The sequence below is a fragment of the Pogonomyrmex barbatus genome, unplaced genomic scaffold (genome assembly GCF_055798465.1).
Source record: "Pogonomyrmex barbatus isolate J1 unplaced genomic scaffold, ASM5579846v1 scaffold12, whole genome shotgun sequence".
Taxonomy (NCBI): Eukaryota; Metazoa; Arthropoda; class Insecta; order Hymenoptera; family Formicidae; genus Pogonomyrmex; species Pogonomyrmex barbatus.
The window spans coordinates 6,256,369-6,277,344 of NW_028297108.1; the positions used below are offsets into that span (position 1 = coordinate 6,256,369).

General features: G+C 34.7%; 3 protein-coding genes across 10 annotated transcripts in view; 1 reads left to right on the forward strand and 2 right to left on the reverse strand.

The window, feature by feature from the left end:
• Positions 1–441: 441 nt before the first annotated feature.
• On the reverse strand, positions 442–6,542 carry TER94 (transitional endoplasmic reticulum ATPase TER94). The gene is made up of 13 exons (XM_011644803.2): positions 6,381–6,542; positions 5,042–5,401; positions 4,646–4,838; positions 4,343–4,577; positions 4,128–4,261; positions 3,804–4,052; positions 3,140–3,304; positions 2,940–3,062; positions 2,648–2,860; positions 2,277–2,585; positions 1,989–2,150; positions 1,504–1,658; positions 442–1,394 (listed from the first exon to the last, which is right to left on the reverse strand). The coding sequence occupies exons 1-13, from the start codon at positions 6,395–6,397 to the stop codon at positions 1,304–1,306; spliced, it is 2,406 nt and encodes an 801-aa protein (XP_011643105.1). The 5' UTR covers positions 6,398–6,542; the 3' UTR covers positions 442–1,303.
• Positions 6,543–8,195: 1,653 nt separating this feature from the next.
• On the forward strand, positions 8,196–13,188 carry LOC105430963 (uncharacterized). Of its 2 annotated transcripts, XM_011644820.3 has the most exons (5): positions 8,196–8,424; positions 8,510–8,875; positions 9,046–9,171; positions 9,246–10,222; positions 10,372–13,188. In XM_011644820.3, exons 2-5 carry the CDS (start codon positions 8,536–8,538, stop codon positions 12,085–12,087), a joined length of 3,159 nt encoding a protein of 1,052 aa, XP_011643122.2. In that variant the 5' UTR covers positions 8,196–8,424; positions 8,510–8,535; the 3' UTR covers positions 12,088–13,188. The 2 variants fall into 2 exon arrangements, with proteins under 2 accessions (XP_011643122.2, XP_088927654.1); XM_089071528.1 differs by having other exon boundaries at positions 8,196–8,875.
• A 2,494-nt stretch (positions 13,189–15,682) lies between these two features.
• Positions 15,683–20,976, reverse strand: part of LOC105430961 (alaserpin) — a 28,852-nt gene continuing 23,558 nt past the window's right edge. Inside the window, exon 8 of one of the 7 annotated variants that reach the window (XM_089071396.1) lies at positions 15,683–16,296. In XM_089071396.1, coding sequence (XP_088927522.1) covers positions 16,139–16,296 — 158 coding nt within the window. In that variant the 3' untranslated portion in view covers positions 15,683–16,138. Of the gene's footprint in view, positions 16,297–16,738; positions 17,024–17,324; positions 17,599–17,892; positions 18,169–18,446; positions 19,224–19,412; positions 19,864–20,459; positions 20,974–20,976 lie in introns of those variants that run through there. The other 6 variants (XM_089071400.1, XM_089071399.1, XM_089071391.1 and 3 more) reach the window with 6 other exon arrangements.

The window sequence follows — 20,976 nt, forward strand, 5'->3', positions numbered from 1 at the left end:
CTAGCATTTGAATTAATATTCTTGTTAGTTGCAAAATACATTCAAATACATAAAAATAAGTAAAACAGAAATTAAAAATACATAAATTGTGTGCATGCAAGCATAAAAAACTTAAACTGTTTATAAATCGGAATATTAAATTTTTTAGAGTATTTATTTTATAATTATATATCGAATTACTACTGGTTTTTTTATGTTAAAATTAAAGTATATTACTTTCACACATTAGTGACACTGATAACATACAAAAATTTTGCAATGAATATAAATATCTGGAGAGAACAATTGTCTCCGATAATATATTAATTTTTTGCACTATATTTTTTTAAACGATCCTACTATTGGAACGTATATCTATTAAAATATGTCAGAGTGGTACGATCAATTACGTCATAAAAGTATCAACAAGTTACCAGTCTTGTAAAAAAAATCAAACGAACGTTTCTTTTTATTCGTATTATATTTAATAATCTTATTCGGCTGCTTCATTCATCAGAAATTTCAACGTTTATAAAACTGCGAATGGTTATAATGAAAATAATTGTGTGATTCGAATGACGAGATTTAAAAAGGCTTTTTATCGTCGTATATGGATTAATTTACTATTGAGAGATATTTGCAAAATTGTCAACATACATCATCATCAACTGACAATCTCATCTCGACATGGCATAAATTTTTATATTACTGCAATGCGTGATTGTGTGTATGAACAACAAAATGTATTCTCATAAAATACAGTGATGATGCAGCAAAAGGGTCTATTCCGAATTCAAGCTCAACAAAATACATGATCGCATGTACAATCGCGGTTGTAATATCTATATTCCTATATGTGTGTATGCATTCCGTGTAAAGTTTCACTTTGTAATAATCTTTTTGTTTCGTGTAATTATTAATCAAACATGCGATTATATTCCCATCGCATCCATGCAGTCATTACGTTGATTGATGATAAGGAAAAAAAATAATTTCATATAACAGTTCTGTTGAAAGGCCAAGTCCGTTTCGTTAATAAAAATGGTTAAACGCGAAAATAATTGTGTGACAAAGTATGTTTCCAATCGTTATTTTATATCCGAATGTTTCTTAACTACATTGATTAGGGTCCACGCCCTTTTTCTACAAACACAAAGTTATATGTATTTCATATAAAATTTCCATTATCTCATCCATTTTATTTTCGCTCTTTATATATTTCAATTGCATCACTTAAAAACGATTCCTGTGCAATATATTATGTGGTAACAGACAGGCCCTTTTGTCGTATGCTCACTGTAATGACATACAAGGAAACGAAAACTTAGCTATAGAGATCATCATCTCCATCATCTTGAAAGGCTTGATCGCCTTGTGTGTTATCTTGAGCGCCGCCTGCTGCACTTTGTGGAAATCTGTAAATTTTTTTTAGAGATTTAAGAAGCAATATTTAAATATTTAACTTTATTCTTAATATTGATTTTTTAAAATTGATTATTTAAAATTCGTAAAGAAAGCTCATACCTGAAATTAGTCCCAAAACCTCGAGATTGCTGAAGCGTTTGCGCAAACATTTCATACTTGCGAATATCGTTGTCAGATACTGAACGACGCGCAAACCTCATTGCTTCCTCGAAGTGAGCTCGCGTTATTTCTGGTACAGGATCATCCTCATCCATCTAAAATAAATAAATTAAAAAAAATCTTAAAATTTAGAAAAGATACATACATACATCAATAACACTTTTTATTTAATATAAAATTCTTATTTTTATATTTTAGTTTAATATTGCCCAGAAGCAAAACAATTATCGTGCAATTATAAAAAGAACTTTTCCTTGCTATTGTAAAAAATAAAAAATAAAAATTGCCCTCTCTGCTGATGACGAATAAAGACGAATGCTGACTCAGATATGAATCATACAAATGACGCAGCAAAAGTTTCTTTGAAATAACGCGTGAAATAAAAAACTGCAAAATGAGGCATTTATTCTATAACAAAATCTTACATCCATAGATGCGGATGGATTATTTGCTCGTTCCTTTTCCCTTCGAATTTCCGTCTCAATACATTGTCTAATGGCAAGTTTACACGCGCGTTGGCAGATTTCTGTCAAATCAGCACCAGAAAAACCGTGTGTAACTTTGGCTATGTAGCTTAGATCTACATCCTAAAAGAAAAAATTGTTTTTTAAAATAATGATGAGTACATAGAAAAATATCAACATATACACAATAACAAATACTTTATATATTGCCAAAATAATTTTATCTTTTAAAATTTATGAAATTATTACCTTAGCTACGGGTGATTTTCGGAGATTAGCGCGGAATATCGCTTCTCGAGATTTCTCATCTGGCAATGGTATATAAATCAATTGATCTAATCTACCGGGCCGTAAAATTGCCGGATCAATGATATCGGGACGATTTGTCGCTCCTATAATAAATACATTTTTTTTCGCGCCCATGCCATCCATTTCCGTTAATATCTGATTTATCACACGATCCGCCGCACCACCAGCATCGCCAACACTGCCTCCTCGAGATTTCGCGATAGAATCAAGTTCATCAAAGAACAATACACAAGGTGCTGCTGATCTTGCCTGAAAATGATTTATTACACAATGATTCTAAATCGTTCATTAAAGAACGCGAGAGAGCTTACCTTATCGAAGACATCTCTGACATTAGCTTCCGATTCTCCAAACCACATAGTTAACAATTCAGGACCCTTGACAGAAATGAAATTCGCTTGGCACTCGTTGGCGATCGCTTTGGCCAATAGTGTCTTACCGCAACCAGGCGGTCCATAAAATAATACGCCTCTTGACGGTTGCATACCGAATTTCAAGAATTTATCAGGATGTTCCACTGGATACTATGTAACAAAAATATGCATTAACAAACAAGGTATTTGAAATTCGTACGCGTCTATAAAACTTCGCATCTGTTTTTACCTGCACCAATTCTTGCAATTCCATTTTAACATTTTGTAAACCTCCAATATCATCCCAAGTAACCGTCGGTACCTCCACGATCGTCTCACGTAGAGCACTTGGACTGCTCTTCGTCATTGCATACTTTAACAGAAAGATAATTTTTATTTAAAAAATAATGCAAATCGATTCAATGTAAAATCTAAATAATAATGACCTACCTTAAAGTTCTCCATAGTTACTGCCAAAGAGGATAGAACTTCCGCATCTATATGGTCATCTTCTAAATCAATCAGGTCCATCTTCTCGCGGATTTGTTGAAGAGCTGCTTCCGAACATAAAGATGCTAAATCGGCTCCGACATGTCCATGAGTTTCTGCTGCAATCTAGCGACATATTTTTATTATTTTATAATATTAAAAATAATTGTTTTAGTTTGTTCTTCTGCGGGATACTGGATACTCAATGTTAAAGCAATTGCTTGTCAAGTAAAAGATCCAGATTCAATACTCGATAAATCTGAATCTTTTTCGATCCATATACATGATATACAAAATTTTATAAATAAAACAATATCTTATTATAAACAAGTATTGAAAACATAAACTTAATCTTAAGGATCTATCTCCTATCTGGAGATAAACAAATATTAGTACTGTATATCCCAAGGCACAAAAATCTCTAAATAAAAATAAATAAATATTAGAAAATGTTATCCTCTAAGCAAAAGTTGGACAACTTTACAGTTCTTTTTACAAATTGATTGTGATTATAATTGTAGCTATAATAATTGTAATAATTATAAAATTTACATAAGACATTTTTCTCTCAAATTCGGCTCAAATAATGCTATTGAACAAAGAGTGATATGAAAATAAATAATACCTCTTCTAAGTCCACATCATCAGCGAGTTTCATATTCTTCGTGTGGATTCTCAAAATTTCCAATCGGCCAGTGGCATCTGGTATACCGATATCAATTTCTCTATCAAACCGTCCAAATCGACGCAATGCTCCATCAATGCTGTTCGGCCGATTGGTAGCTGCCATTACGATCACATGAGAACTTTGCTTCATGCCATCCATCAATGTCAACAATTGTGATACAATACGTCTTTCGACTTCACCATGCGTCTATAAAAAACAAGTATATATTTCAAAATATAATTTTTAAAAAAATTAAAAAATATTAAGTTTGAATTATCAAACCTTTTCACGTTTCGGTGCAATTGCATCTAATTCATCAATAAATATAATGGCTGGAGAATTCTTTTCCGCCTCCTCGAAAGCCTTTCGCAGATTGCTTTCGGATTCGCCAGCCAATTTGCTCATAATTTCAGGACCTATACAAGAAAGTAAATATTTGAGTCTTATGTGCTTGTATGCCTTATTCAATTATATCTGATGACAACTAGATTGTATACCGTTTATAAGAAAGAAAAATGCTCCGGTCTCGTTTGCCACTGCGCGTGCAATAAGAGTTTTTCCCGTTCCTGGTGGTCCATATAATAATATACCACGTGGTGGCTTAACACCGATAGCTTTGAAAAGAGATGGATGACGCAGTGGTAACTCCACCATTTCCTTGATTTGTGCCAACTGCTTACGAACACCACCAATATCATCGTAACCCACAGCATTCAATGCTTCCTCCTCTTCCTACAAACAAGTGTTCTTCATTCTCTGGATCATGATGAAAAATACCGAAAACAATATATTTTTCTGACCTCTCGTTTTATTGGATCACCTTCACAATGTATCACTGTATCAGGCGCAACGATGCAAAACGGTCCTGGATCAGTTTCTACAACTTTGAATTCCACAGCTCGCATACCTCCTCGTACAATAAAGTTATCATCCTTATGAATAGGTCGGTATGCTTCCAGGAAATATGGTTTTAAATAGACTTCAAATAGATTTCTACAAAAATTTAAAAATATATCTTTTGTACCTTCTATTTTTGCCATTGTAAAAGTAATATGTAAATAGACACAGAATTAATTTTGTAAAAGTAAAGTAAATAATATTAATTAAACTGTATCAAAACTTTGTATCAATTAAATATTTCAATTAGAGTTGTTCTAATCAATCATATATTAGACAAATTTTTTCATTAAATTTACCCAGTAAGACCATCAACTGTATCATCCATTGGCAATACATGGATGCGCTTCCCATACTTAACCTCTGGACATGCTTGTACAGAGACTACATCACTCAGACGTACACGTAAGTTGTTTCTAACAACACGGTTCATACGAATCTTTTCATCTGGACAAGTATCATCTGAAAGAACAATACACACTGTCTCCTTACGCCTTTTGCCCTTTAGCAATACAGTGTCTCCACGAAACAGTTGTAATTCGTCCATTTTTGCTTGAGAAAGTGCAACCACGGAATTGTCATCTGCAATTGCTTCATCGACCAACAATCTGTTTGGCCTATCCTTCTTGCGAAGAATAGCTGTCGCCAGATCTTCACCACTGAAATGAAGAATGTTAATTACATATCAAATATAATAAAAAAATTATTCTGATATTCTTTTGTTTTTATCACCGTCCATGTCTCAAATATACAAATAAAATATTAAAAATTTCATTATTAATTAAAATATATATCTGTAAAATGATTGAAATAATGTAAAAGTAATACTATGATTATGAGGGTCCTCTTTTCTTAAAAATAAAGAATACAAGAGATACATTTTTTGGATTTCTCTGAAAGGAAATTTTCAGTCATTTTGTGACATGTAAAACCTTGAAAATTATTCTTCTAATATAAATTTCTCTAATAGAAAATTTTTTTTGATAAAAGAAACATATTTCTGTATTCAGAAAAGAAAAGAAATTAATATGACGTATCATTTATATACAAATTGCGTCATTGTCAGATATGTATCCCAAAATGTTTATAAGCATAATTTCGAAAGACGACGATACGCGAGAAGTGAAATTAATGCAAAATTAATTAACATATTTTTAACATTCGAATGTGCAGCGCGAATGTTAACGCTACGGCGCGTCCGCATTTGTAATTTCCACATTCGCATCCGGACATGACGTTGACACCAGCTGAGTCCGGTATCGCGAGGAATCTAACGTATCATCAACGACTTCGTCTCTTTTGTCACGTTTGGCATTTCAGGTATAACAGCCATGATCGACAGCGACGACCGAGAACCGATAAGCGTCGGATCCCATGAGGATACTCCGGGATGCTCCGGGATGCCGTGAAGCGAGAAGATGCATGATCCGCGTCGGCGGCGGTCGCTCCGCGCACATCGACCGCGGGGTCGCCCGCCGCGAAAAACAAAGCGTCGCGTCGACATGATGACATCGTGAAATTGAGGGGAGTCGTCGCGCTCCGCGTACACGCGCCTGCCGACGACGAGCGCGAGAGTTCGGAGCATCCCGAAAAATCGCCGACAGGATCGGACCCGCGCCCGTCACAAGTTTCTCTCACCTCTTCGGATCAGTCATCGTTCACAATCCTCGGTGCTCTCCGCGAAAAGAATCCACACGACGCACGATCTCTTTTCCCCTCAGTACAAACGCGCCAGTCTAGCAACGGAGGCACAGACGCAATGAGGAAACCGTGCGATGATGGCTCGCTTCTATCGTTGCCAAATCATAGGGTGCAGGCGCGTTTACATGTAACGAATCTGCGGCCGAATCGTGACATGGCGATCATGACAAACCATGGCGGCAGCCAATCAAATTTCTATTTCTCCCAAAATGGCGTCTCTCTCGCACGCTCTCTCTTTCTCTCTCTTTCTTTCTCGTTTCCTCGTTATTTAGCTGCTCTTTGTCATTCCCTAAAGCCCATATCAGACAACCGACTGTGAAAGCCAATCCGACTGCTGGATTACGATTGCCAATCTATAGTGGACAAATCACAAAAAATAAACCGACTGGATTGATCAAGTTTAGAGTTTTTAATATGGAGAAGAAAAGAGAAAAGATGAACGATGTAAGAAGACTAAAAAAACAGACTTAATATTCATAAATCTTCCTTGAGGATCTCTGAGTTTGAGAAGAAAGTATAAAAAATTTTAATACATAATCACTCTTTTCAGTCAATATTTATTGTATGACAAATTTTTCAAACGTATTGATTGATTACAAAATAGAGCTTTTAGAGATTTAAAAATTTTACTATTTTATAGTCAATAACACGTTCAAAAAATTTATTTTATTGTTTGTACATACATACGTAAAATATCAATTTTCCGCTGCACGAAATTTAAATTAAATTTTGAATTTAGATATTTTTTTAATAAATAGTTTAATATAATTTTTTATTTTATTTCAATGATTTTTCGAAACTACTTCGAGTTTCTCTCTCTCTTTCTCTCTCTCTCTCTCGCTCTGTCTCTCTTTAAATTCATTAAAGAAAGTGATCAATAAGGAAGTTAAAGGTGCAAAAATTCAATTTCAGATGCTCTTTCAAACAAATCTTTTCCAATATTTGTTCCATTTACGTTTTTACGTTACATTGTATATTTCAATTTAAAATAAGTGCAGAGAATTAGATCGAAAATACGGAGACTACTGAAGAACGATTGAACAATATAAAGAAAAAAGATTCATTGTTATTTGCCTCCTGGTCTTGCTGAAGAGCATGGGGTCCGTAACATAGTAACACCTGTCACACCACCTGTTACACCGCATTAAAGCCGCGCGTTCCAGCATCCAGTCGAGCGCGAGGAAGCGACGGACGCGCGCGCGCGCGCGCGCGTGCGTACTCGCTTCTTCTCGCTCGATCTAGCGAACTCGCTTGTTTGATTCCGCTTTCACTCACTCTCACTTGTATTCGTGAATTCACTTGGCGTCTCAAGGATCCCATGCTCCTGCAGTATCGGACTCGCTTCCGTCAGAACCCCGAATTATCGCATAATCGAGATCTTCTTACTTCTAAATGTTTTTTTCATTTAATGTGAAAAAAAATAATTTACAAAATCATTCGGCGAAATATTCTAATAAATTCGCTTCGTTTACATAATAATAGTTTAGTTTCCAAAGAGAAAGACAGATCGAGTTTATACAGTAAAATTTTTTTGCAAAGAGAAGTGAATATAAAACGATATGCGTAATTCTTCGATAAATGGCGCATCAAGTCCATTTCAGATTGTCTTGTATGGCATGCATTATTTCGATTTTCTAAGCGATAAAACGGCCGTTTGAGAAAGTAAAATTACAAAAGCTATGACTGGAGAACTACAGAATTTCGGAATTTCTCGTAAGGGAATCCTTCGCTCTCCTCGCCGCTCCTGCTGCGCTGCATTTCTTCCAATCTCCTCCCACCACGCGTAGCCCCCGCGTACTGGTCGCAGTCCCTTTAAAATTTGAATCACTGTCGGTTACTGAGTTCGTCACGACGTTACTCCGCGCGGGCGACGTGAGTACACGTTCGCGGTTTGATTGAGCAATCGCGCGTGAAGCAATCCCGCGAATTCGGGATCGCGACGACGGGCAGACGACCTGTTGATCTCCACGAGATCCGTCAGGTGAGTCTCCGGTTAGCGAAACACGCAGCATCGGGCAGAGAGAAGGGAGACGGAGTCTTTTTGCAACTCACTGATCTCGTTGCAGGACGGACGAGCATCCGACTGTGAAATATGTCGGAAACAAGCGGGGACAGTGCCAAGTACAAGTGGACGCCCGAGAGCACTGCGTTGCTCGTCTCGGTGTGGTCCGACCGGCAAGTGCAAAAGCAGCTCGAATACGCTCCACGGCCACAGATCATCTGGGAGAGCGTGGCTCGCTATATGAAGAAGAAGGGCTATAATGTCGCGGGTAAGCAGTGTCGATCGCGCATGAAGCAGGTCCTGGTGTGCTATCGCGAGGCCAAACGGGCGGGCACTCGTGCCGGCGTGGAGCAGTACTACGAGATCATCGACCGCGTGTTGAAGAACAAGCGTTTGGATCCCAATATCAATATCGGCATAGACACAGTGGGTGAGTTCAGAAGCTGCTGATTGCAGAAAGCTGATGCAAAATTTTAAAGAATGTTTTAAAAAATTATGGAAATATTTTTGAGATACCTTTACAATTTTAAGCATCTGTGTTAGTTGTAAATGAGAAGATTAATGTATAGAAAATATCTTGATATTCTTGATTTTTATTAGATGCAACTGTAAAATCACCTCCAAAGGATGTAAAAACCAACAAGAATTTGCAGATGAGACTGAAAGTTCAGGAACCTGTACAATCTCTCTTTCGAACGGAGGCTTTGTCTCCCATGTGGACAGGATGTAAGGCATTCCATTTTCTCTAAATAAGATTGTCTTGTTAATGTTAAATTTCATGGATTTTCTTCTTTGAACAGGTGAAAATGAATATCCAGATTCACCTGAATCAAATGAGACTATAATAGCCAAGCCATATCGCGTTTTCTCCCCTACAAGAGATGTTGCCATAAATACTGGTTTGACTCAAATTGGCAGTCAAGGAGTACAGACAAATCCAACTGTGACGGAGAAGCCGATACGGGAGGACTATCGGCAAAATTTATTAACTTCTTTTCCATATGGAGAAATTCCTTATCAAAATGCAGTACAGAACGTGCAGAATCAGATTATTCAAGAAAATATGCAGCAATATCAGAATATTCAACAGCAAAATTATACCGGATGGAATCAATTACCACAGCAGAGTATGCCTGCAAATAATCGACTTAGCTTCCAGCAGAATGTGCGTAATCCGAATCAGCAGTATTTACCGAACAGAACGACACAGAATAACGTGATGCAGAATAACATAATGCAAAATCCTAACATGGAAAATATCGCGCGAGAACAAAATCAGCTACAGCGAGGTATGCTGTATGCGGATAATCAAGCAATGCCGCAGGAGCCACGTAAAAGTGCGCAAAATCTGAAGGCTGTGTACAGAGACTATCAAGATGCCACGCGTCGTCTGGTTAGCATGGCGAACATTGTCATGCCGAATGGATCGCTGTCGCCAGATTTTTCACCAGATGTTTCACAAAATTTAAATGATGCTTTTTATCAATCAAAGAGTGACGATAAGACACATAATTTAAATGAGACATACAGTCGCCCCGTAGACAATCCTCTGGCAGACGCAACTGTTGTGACAAACAATGCGACTTGTAATGACGAGAGTTTGTTACTGGAATTTTTATTAGATTCGCCTACTCCATCGGAAAATGATAGAAAATTACGTGACAGTGCCATGAATACGGACGAAGTGCCAAGCGTACCGTTCAGGAAGAAGAAGGCACAAAAATTGGAGCAGCTTGTATTTAACGCGATTAATTCTCAGAATGAAGTCGTTAATAAGGTAAACTATATTGCACACTTAAATAATATTTTCTTTTATCAAATTTTATTACATTTATTCTTTTATATATTTTTTTCTTTTTTTTCAGTTTTTTATTGCTTTTTCATATTTACATGTAATGTAAGTTTTCTATTATTTCAATTTTTCAGATTTTAGCTGCGCAGAATGATATGGTGACACGATTCCTTGACGTGGACAGAGATCGACAGAACAGGCTCGAAAACAGATTGGATCATTTACTCAATGTTGTTCACGCTACAGTACTTAACAAGAATGAAACGCCACCAACATCACCGCCGATGCCAGAAACGGCGATAGCTTCTTTACATCCACCACCAAAACCTGGAATGATTCCGCCCAAGTTGGATCTGGTTCCGCCAAAGCCTTGCCGCGTTCCTTGCACGATACCGAATTCCAATATAGAATTAATCAATCAGAATCCTATTCTGACTAGACCCGGCGTCGTGTCGCCAATCACCGTTAGCCCAGGAGGGAAGAAGCTCGGTACTATATGGTCGAAATTAGGTCCAGTGTCTACATCACCATTCGTGAAAGCTCAACAACGGCTCGGTTTTCAACCTATTTACAATAACAATGACGCACGTACGAAATCATCGGCAGAAAGACGCATTGCTAAGGAAGTGGGCGTATTGCACATGGATATGAGAGGTTTGATTTACGAAACAGTAAAACTGCTTGAGACAGAGCGTGAACTCGAGGAAAAAATAGAAAACGCGCGGTTGGAATTAAACTTGGGTCAGACATTGACTGCGCGCAGAAAATTGTTTACTCAGAGAGAACCTACTCCCATTATGATACTTACCGCAGCCTTTTTAGACGCTGAGTGTCGCGTCTACGAACAAGATCCGCCTTATCATGGCATATGGAATTCTCGAAAGGAGACGCTCAAGTATACCAGACGAGATAATCTTCTGACTGGACAGGGCGAAAGCTACGAGCGTATGCGCCAATTGAATACAGCAATCCAACGCGATTTAGGCTGCGAGCCGTGCGATACATCAACTCCAGCGAAATTACCGTTTAACAATGTCGCTGAGACTGACAATAATGAAGCTGGAGTTCCAAAGCAAACTATTCAGCAACTTGCGCGACTTGTGATGAACAGCGCAAGATGGCGAAATCCCGCTCAACCGCAGACTTTGGCCTGTCCTCCGATTCAATCGGCAAATCAAAATAATCCAAACGTCGAATACAATGTGACTTTCACCGCTCCAAAGGCGAACGCGCCTCCACATCCCGATGGACAACCGCCAGGATTTGTTAAGCGTTATGACGTAGCGCAGCCAAAACAAAGTAGCAATAATGAGGCAGTCTCTGATGGTAAATTGTTGGAAAACGACCTGCATAGGCAGTCCAAGTTTCCAATGGGTTTCACCACCGCCATGTTAATCACCAACGATCAAAAAAGCGCTACTCTACCGAAACAAGCGAACGGCGAAGTGCCTAAAACGTTGGGATTTATTGATAATCCATTGACCGATCGCAAGAACAACGTTCGTTTCATGGATGAAGCGCTAGCCGAGTTACAGCGAATGTATATCGAGCGACAAGCAGCCGAGATACCCGAACTATTGCCCTTCGTAGTGAGTAATGGTAACAGCGCGATAAGCGCGCATAATCGCAACTTGATAGAGCGTTACGTGAGCGATTTAATGTCGAAGAAGTCGAACAGAGACAAAGATACGGACTCGGATAATGATGACGAGTTTCTTGATACTACTACTAGTATGCATCCAACCTGCGTGGTACGTAGAGGCTCGCTGACATCAAACGGCACAGCGTCGACGGAAACTGCTCATTCGGTAAAATTCAGCAAAGCAGTTAATGCCTGTAGAATAAGTTAAGCGCAGGGAAAAAGAAAAGCATATATATATATATATTTTTTATATCTTTTTTTCACTTGCGCGATCAGTCTTCCCGATAGTTGCTCAACTGTGTGCGCCAAGTTCCTCATCACTTGTTACTTCACACATATTGTTTTTCGATCAATATTATATTCTACATAATAATCATGAAAAAAGTAATTGCCTTATAATGTCTATCACGAATATGAAAGTTTATGTTAGTAATGTCAACGACGTGATGTTTAAATCTGTTAATCCTTAAATACTAGTAAAAAATTAGATAAATATTAGCAATACTTATATTATATTTTGTTCCATCAGATTTAATAATGAATTCTTAGAATTCAAGGATTTTGATAATATACTTATTGTAATCTCTCTCGTTTAATTTTTTTTATAAAAATAAAAATACTATAATTTTTTTTATAAAAATAAAATTACTTATATATAATTAATTCAATATCAGTATTTAAGGATTAATATAGATTATGAATAGTCTTATGAATAGTTTATTTACTAATTTAAAATATTAATAATACATTTAGTGATTAAATTCTTATATACAGATTCTGGAAGAATAATACATTCCGTAAAAGTATGTTATATGCATATTAATAATTTGAATTGAGCATACAGTGCAATGATCTGTTGAGACTTCTTTTATTGATTGTTTTTATTATTTAGATCATATTATACGATATCTCCTTATATAATCTATGCGACCACTATGCATATAGTATGCATAATTAAAACCATATTCATTGATCAAGCAATTTCATAAATCTTGCGCAAAATCAAAAAAATGGATATATTACTTATATTCTTAGATAAATAGAATTTTTATGAGAGCAATCTCATATTTTTATACTATGATTCGAGCGAATTTATATATGCTTTGTTATTCCTTATATATAAATCTTTATATTTCTTTATATATAATCTTTGTATTTCCTTATATATAATCTTGCGTCGTAAAATTATATATAAGGAAAATACAAAAATGTTCATCGCCTTCATTTCAGTGTGCTAAATTAGCGATAGTACAAATTGGACTTCATTTATAAACAAATGCTTTATTTTTAATAAAGAATTTTCTTTATCTTTCAATCCTAAATTTTTTTTAAGTTTTAAGACTAAAAACTTGCAATGATATTTTTAGATAAATAAATAACAATATTAATATATGTATAATTAAAATTTTATCAAATCGGGAAAAATTAAGTAATAAGATCGATTGTTTATTGATAACTAATTTTTTTATTTTTTTTTTTAAACTTTTATCTTAAATGACATACAATAATAATCTTGAATAATATATGTGATAAATATTATATATGTGTGCATACAAATTTTTCAAATTATGTAATTTCGTTATATTAAATATTAAAAAAAAACATATATATACATATATATATATATATATATAAAACTTATTTTATATATATATATATATATAACGTTTTATTTTTCGTTCTCTGTTATACTTACTTCAATGGGATAAATTTTAATAGCATCTCTTAAGTAATTCAGCATTTAGGAATAGTATCCAATGAAAAGCGATATCACTTCACGAACATTTGTTTCTTTATTTCTTTGGTTTTTTGTTTTTTTCTTGGAAGAAACAATCATCTTTGCTATAGTATATACGAATGGATGGTCTATTTCAAATTTATTCATGAAAACATGTAGGCTACATCCGTATACGACTCCTGCAAAATAATCATCATAAAACCCCAAGTGAACTCGTTAATTATCTATTTGTGAAACACTCATTCATAGACAAAGTCGTTATATTTCTTCTATTTGTTCAACATGTTCATGTTTATTGCTGTATATTAAAGTATATTTTTCAAGTATGTGTGTGTGTGTGTGTGTGTGTGTGTGTGTGCGCGCCCGCGCGCGCACGTGCGCGCGCGGGCGCGCACACACGTAATGAGCGCGCGCATATGGCGCGTATGCGCGCGCATGTGTGTGCGCATATATGCGAGCGAGTGTGTGCGCACGCACGTAATGCGCGAGCGAGTGTGCGCTCGCGTATGCGTACGCGCGCATGTATGCGCGCGCACGTGGTATGCGAGCGCGTTTGCGCGCGCGCGCATGATGTTACGCGCATACGTGGATGCGCACGCGTATGCGAGCGCATATGTGCGCGCGCACATAATGCGCGAGTGCATTTGCGCGCGTGTATGCGTGCGCGCGCATGTGTGCGCGCGCACGTAATGAGCGCGCGCATGAGATGTGAGCGTATACGCGCGCGCACATGGATGCGCGCGCGTGTGTGCGCGCGTATATGCGAGCGAGTGTGTGCGCACGCACGTAATGCGCGAGCGAGTGTGCGCACGCACGTAATGCGCGCGCGCACGTGATATGCGCGCATGTATGCGCGCGCACGTGGTATGCGAGCGCATTTGCGCGCGCACGCATGATGTGTACGCGTATGCGCGCATGCACGTAATGCGCGAGCGCGTTTGCGCGCGTATATGCGTGCGCGTGTATGCGTGCGCGTGTGTGCGTGCATGCACACGTAATGCGAGCACACATCATGCGCGGGCATGTGTGTGCACGCGCCTGCGCGCGCGCACGTGGATGCGAGCGCGTGTATGTGCGCGTATGTAGTATGAGAGCGCGTTTGTGTGTGCACGCGCACATAATGCGTGCGTGCATGATATATGCGCATGTGTGCGCGGGCACGTGATGCGCGAGCGCGTATGCGTGCGCATGCACGTAATGCGCGCGCGCACGTGGATGTGAGCGCGTTTGCGCGCGCGCGTGCGTGATGTGCGCGCGTATGCGTGCGCATGTGTGCGCATGCACATAATGCGCGCGCGCATGACGCGTTGCGCACGCGCACACATGGTATGCGAGCGCGTGCGCATGATGTGTATGGTGTGTGTACTTGTATACTTGAAAAATATTTATAATATACAGCAATAATATTAGCAATATATATATATATATATATATATATATACACACACATTGTTAATATTTATTTATCAAGTGTACATATATACATATATACATATATACATATTATATTATATGTATGTATAATAGATATTTAATATATTTATATAACTTTTTGCTATTATTAATTATTAACTACTAATTATTAACAATTTCAAAATAATATATTAAATATTAACATGATGCTATTTTAACGCATTTTATACATACAATATTATACAAAGCATAATATAGCATACATTAACTGCAACTTAAATAAATAGGATAAATATATAGATAAGACAAATAATAAGGATAAACTATGCAAAATGTACATCATGTTTATCGTGATAATTTGATTAGTTATCGATCGATTTCATAGCATTTAAACTTCGTGTTTTCGAAAATAAAAAATCGTTATATATCCTAATCAATTTTGTTACCTGATATTTCAAATTTTAAAATTATTAATACTTACAAATTAACAATACTTACAGCAAATTGTTTTTACACAAAGTTATTGTGCAAAATTAATTATCTTTCTGACATGATTGTCGTCGTTGTTTCTTAGATTTCCCAGCTTTCACTGTTTGAATGAAATCTCTGTTTAAGAGAATATGTCTAAAGTAACAAAAAATTAGCACAATGATGACATGCAATGATAAATGATTTTAATGTGGAAAAGACATCAGAAAATTATAAATCAAAAGATTACAAATGATAATTATTGTTGCGATTTTTATAAAACTCTTTATATTTTTAAACTGTGATTTTAAAGATTACGTCATTTGTATTTTATACATAACATACAATTTCATTATACATTATTGCTTACTCGGATTCGAAATAGTAAAGAGCGCGCTTTTTAATAATTTTTGATTAATGCTCTAATAAAATGTCAAAATATAAACTCCAAAAATCTAATTAAAAAAAAAATAGAACGATTGTGCGACGATTATTACGAATGATCGACGATAACTTTTTTCGTAGCTTGATACAATAAATGTCAACAATTATTATTATATCATCACTATTACAATCGTTCATAAATTTAAATTTAATTAATTTGGTACAATTAAGTTTTATTTTAAATTATCGGCCAACACTAATTTAGTTCCGGATTAGTCAAGTATCCGGTGAACAGCGGAATATAAAATTCCTCCTGCGGTTTTGATTTAATGACAGCGTAGATGGATGGACGGTCAATATGAAATTCCTCGGTTGCTTGGTTGATAATAAGAGAATAATTCACCATCTCGACTCCTGAAACAGATCACCGATTTGTATATTTGATAAAACTTCCACTTTATTTTTTTTCTTTGACTCTTCAGTCCACTCTCTCTTCAGGCATGTTTTTGGTACCCAAATAAATTAAATAAAATAATCCGCTGTTACTTTAAAGTTAAAGTTAAGGTAAATTCTTGTTTCATGTTATAAGCTATGTTTTGCTATATAATGTTAGTATATTTTGTACATAAAGTTAAACAGGTGGAAGGAATCTCGCGATCATACAAAAAATTCAACCGCAAAAATTATGCACAGCAATGAAGCTGATAATCATGATAATTATTTTTAATATTATTTAACGCTATTGTGTTTTGATTTTTTCCACTTTATAGTTTCATGTAGATTTTCCAGAAGGAACAATTGGAGATAAATCATCTATAAACTACATAGTTAAATAATCAGAAAGAAACAATGTAACTAGATTCATACATAAGCATTGTTATAATTATTTATTATCATTCAGATACATATCAAGTTTATGTTTTTTTAGCTACTTGGTTTCTATTAAGCTTCAGATAAAGATTATTTTAAAGTACATTTGTAAATTATCACACAGCAGGTTCGAGTACATATCCAGTAAACAGATTTACAACATTTCCGGTCTCAAAATTCGATTGGACGATATTGTAGAGGAACGCATGATCCACTTTAAATTCCAACGGAAGTATCGGATTGATAACGGCTGAAAATCCTATTTTTATAACTGAAACAATCATTCATTTATACAGTAAAATCTTTCTTTATCAATTGTGATTGTCAACATGCTTTGTAATGTCTTATTAAGTCTTGCTTCAAGTCTTGCGTGAAGTCTTTCATGCAACATTGTTACATATAATACATATAAACCATGTCAATGTGTCGCTTGATAATGGGATGTCGTGTAAAATAAATATATAATTCGATATATGATTAATTGTTATTAATTTAATGAAGTTAATTCATTTTTATTAATTTAATTTATGCGAGAAAATTCTTGAATGCCTTTGGAAGTAAAAATCATGATACCCAAGCAATACTGTATTTATTTATTACTACTCAGATACATATCAGGTTTATATTTTCTTAGTTACTTGATTTGTACTAGTTAAGTTCAAATAAAGACCATTTTAAAACTTGTAAGTTATTATACAGTGGGTTCGATTATATATCCGGTAAACAGATTTACAATATTTCCGGTTTCAAGATTTGATTTGACGATACTGTAGAGGAATGCGTGATCCACTTTAAATTCCAATGGAGGTATCGGATTGATACGAGAATATTTTACCATTAAGATTGCTGAAACAAACATTCATTTATGCTGTAAAATTTTTTTTCATTTATTTTAATTGCTTTGTAAAGTTTTATGAAGTCTTGCTTCATGAAATCTTTCATGCAACATTGTTATACATGTAAATCGTGTCAATGTGTCGTTTGTGCTGATAACGGGATGGGATGTAAAATAAACGTATTATCCCGAAATATGATTAATTGTTATTAATTTGTTATTAATTTAATGGAGTCAATTTACTTTTATTAGTTTGATTTATGCGAGAAGATTCTTAAACGCTTCTGGATGTAAAAATGACAGTATACAAGCATTGCCGTATTTATTTACTGTTACTCACATACATATCAGGTTCATGTTTTTTTAAGTACTTGATTTGTATTAAGTTTCAAATAAAGACTATTTTAAAATATGTTTGTAAATTATCACAGGTTCGATTATATATCCAGTAAACAGATTCACGATATTTCCGATTTCAAGATTCGATTTGACGATATTGTATAAGAACGCATGATCCACTTTAAATTCCAATGGAGATTTGATCGGATGATTGAACGACATTTTTGGCCTTGATAAGATTGCTGAAACAATCATTCATTTATGCTGTGCAATTTTTTTTCTATCTATTTTAGTTGCCAACATGCTTTGTACTGTTATGTTTTATGAAATCTTGCTTCATAAAGTCTTCCATGCAACATTGCTACATATAAATGTATACATATATATATAAACATATACATATATATATATATATATATATATATATATATATATATATATAAACATATACATATATATTGCCTTTTGCAATCATTCTTCCCGAATAGAACTATGAGAGAAGTAAATAAGCACAGCTTCATTCAGAAGAATAGAAACTTTTAATTAACCAATTAAACAGTGCATATTAAGGATAACTCAAAATAAAAGCAAAACTCTGTGATAATCAGGCGTGAGCAAAAAACAAAAAAAACGAGGGTAATACACTCAAAACGCATCGCAGCGTCTATAGTTTTTTTAAAGAAAAAAATCGACATTATTTTAACTAAAGTACGTCATTTACCTGTCGGTAACATGGTTTGTTATACATAGCAAACTCTTTTAGTGTGACACTTAGTGTGTGTGACAAAATATCATTGCAATAATATATAATACATATAAATTATGTACATATATATCACATTAATAATAAACTATGTCAACGTGTCGCTTGTGCTGACAATGGGATGTCGTGTAAAATAAAATATAAATATATTATCCTGATTCAAAATATGATTAATTGTTATTAATTTACTTTTATTACTTTAATTTATACAAGAAAATTCTTGAACGCCTTTGGATGTGAAAATGATGGCAGATAAACATTATAGTTGCCTTATTATCGATTCTTTTTTTTTTTTCAAACAAGAAAGAAAGAATTTTATGTGAAATTCGAAATTCATGAGACTGTTTCTCTTTGCCGATCTCTCATCTCTTTAAATTTCAGGCTGCACGCATTGTCCAGAGAAAATCGGGATTACATTAAAGGCATTTGTCTCCGCGTTTTCGGCATATTTGACAATGCTATACGCGAACGGGCGATCTATTAAAAATTCATCGACAGTCCGTATTCGTCCGGTTCGTAAGAAGAAGATAACAGCTGAAACAAACAACATATCGTGTTGAACAACGCGATGTAGCACTTGTTGATAATCGTTATTGACGTTGTTCGTTTAAGCTATATACATGCGATTTTTTTTTTTATTTATCCCATACATGCAGCATTAATGAATTTCAACTTTATGGTTGAATATTTTTTAGACATCCCTCTCTCAATGCGATGCAACTGTTTGATTGTGTTATTTATTATGTTTTTATTTTTCTCTTTAACTCCTTTAATAATTGAGTATCAATAATAAATCAATGACGATACTTCTGATTGATTTCGTCAACTGATTAATTTTAATTCAATTACCCTCGTATATATTTAAATCAACTTATAAAACTAAATTAGTAGTACTTGATGCAGTCAAGTTCAAAGGTACGACGAATTGAAATAAATTTTCTATTGAATTCATCAGAAGATTGTTGAAAGCTCTCACAGAATATTTGAATATTGATAACATTATTTGATAATAATAATGATAGAGCACGTTGGAAAGAATGTTATTGCGGATCGATGATACGTCCATTAAAGAGCAACAAAGGCGCTTCCTCATCGACTAATTTGATGATATTATAGAAAAATGGACGATCGATCGCGAAGAGTTGATAGATCATCATTTTGAAGATCGTGATTCCTGAAACATATTAATATTGATGTAGCACTCACACATAATAAAAATAAGTTCTTATTGACTTTCATTTATTGCACATGCGAGATTAAAATATACAGAGAATGATAAAAAATATATACTTGCCAAATATAAAGAATAAAATTCAAGATAAAGGACTCACACATCTTAAAGTAAAATAAAAACATAAACTTGGAAAAAGAAAAGTCTTCGGAAAACGAACAGACATAAAAGAAAAATATGACCAAACAAAAATATGAACCAAATAAAAATTCTAATATAGAATTCCCTAAAGATATAGATGTGAAATAAAATATAGAAATAATTCATAAATATATTAGCAATTAATTCTAAAGCAAAAGTGGATACTTCCTAAATTGTTTTATTATTTAACCTTAATTGCTTTGCGACACATTAACTGATTTATTATGTCTATAATCTGAATAACATTTTGATATTTGAATATCTCACAAATATCTACTCGCAAATAAAATCTACAAGAGCAACACATAAAATTATATATATATATATATGTATTTTTCTTTGATATTCAATCTTCACGATTTACAAGGAAATCAGGAAAAGAGTGATAAAATACGATACACATTTTACAATACATTTAATGTGAAAAACAATTTTTATCATTTTCGATATTAATTTTATGTCCAATTTTATTCTTTACGTATATGCAATTAACTTAAATATTTGTACGTTTTATACATACGTAAGATGTTACAGATATTTGAGTGTTATAGATATTTATACATTACAGATATTTATAATTATGTCATTATTAAAACGTTTTATTTTCAATTTTAATTGTTAGTACCAACATTTCTATATATGTGTGTGTGTGTGTGTGTGTGTGTGTGTGTGTGTGTGTGTGTGTGTGTGTGTGTGTGTGTATATTGAGTATTATTGAATAATGAATTAAAAATGGAACTCTGTTTTATTCAGACGACTTGGGCACAAAAATCCGTCCAGTGAATAAAGTTAATGGATTTGAATTATTGGTTTTATCACTACGCAATGCTGCTATGATAGCACATAAAAATGGACGATTAATCAAAAATTTTTCCGATCTCCGGGGTGAAATTCTCGTTAACAATCCTGAAACTG

What these genes read in the sequence shown, in the direction of transcription:
- LOC105430963 (XM_089071528.1), top strand. Translation starts at nt 8,536, where the DNA reads ATGTCGGAAACAAGCGGGGACAGTGCCAAGTACAAGTGGACGCCCGAG. An exon ending in TATCGGCATAGACACAGTGG is followed by an intron (nt 8,876 to 9,045) that starts GTGAGTTCAGAA and finishes GATTTTTATTAG; the next exon opens with ATGCAACTGTAAAATCACCT. An exon ending in GTCTCCCATGTGGACAGGAT is followed by an intron (nt 9,172 to 9,245) that starts GTAAGGCATTCC and finishes TTCTTTGAACAG; the next exon opens with GTGAAAATGAATATCCAGAT.
- TER94 (XM_011644803.2), bottom strand. An exon ending in GAAAATCACCCGTAGCTAAG is followed by an intron (nt 2,151 to 2,276) that starts GTAATAATTTCA and finishes TTTTTCTTTTAG; the next exon opens with GATGTAGATCTAAGCTACAT. An exon ending in ATCCATCCGCATCTATGGAT is followed by an intron (nt 1,659 to 1,988) that starts GTAAGATTTTGT and finishes TATTTATTTTAG; the next exon opens with ATGGATGAGGATGATCCTGT.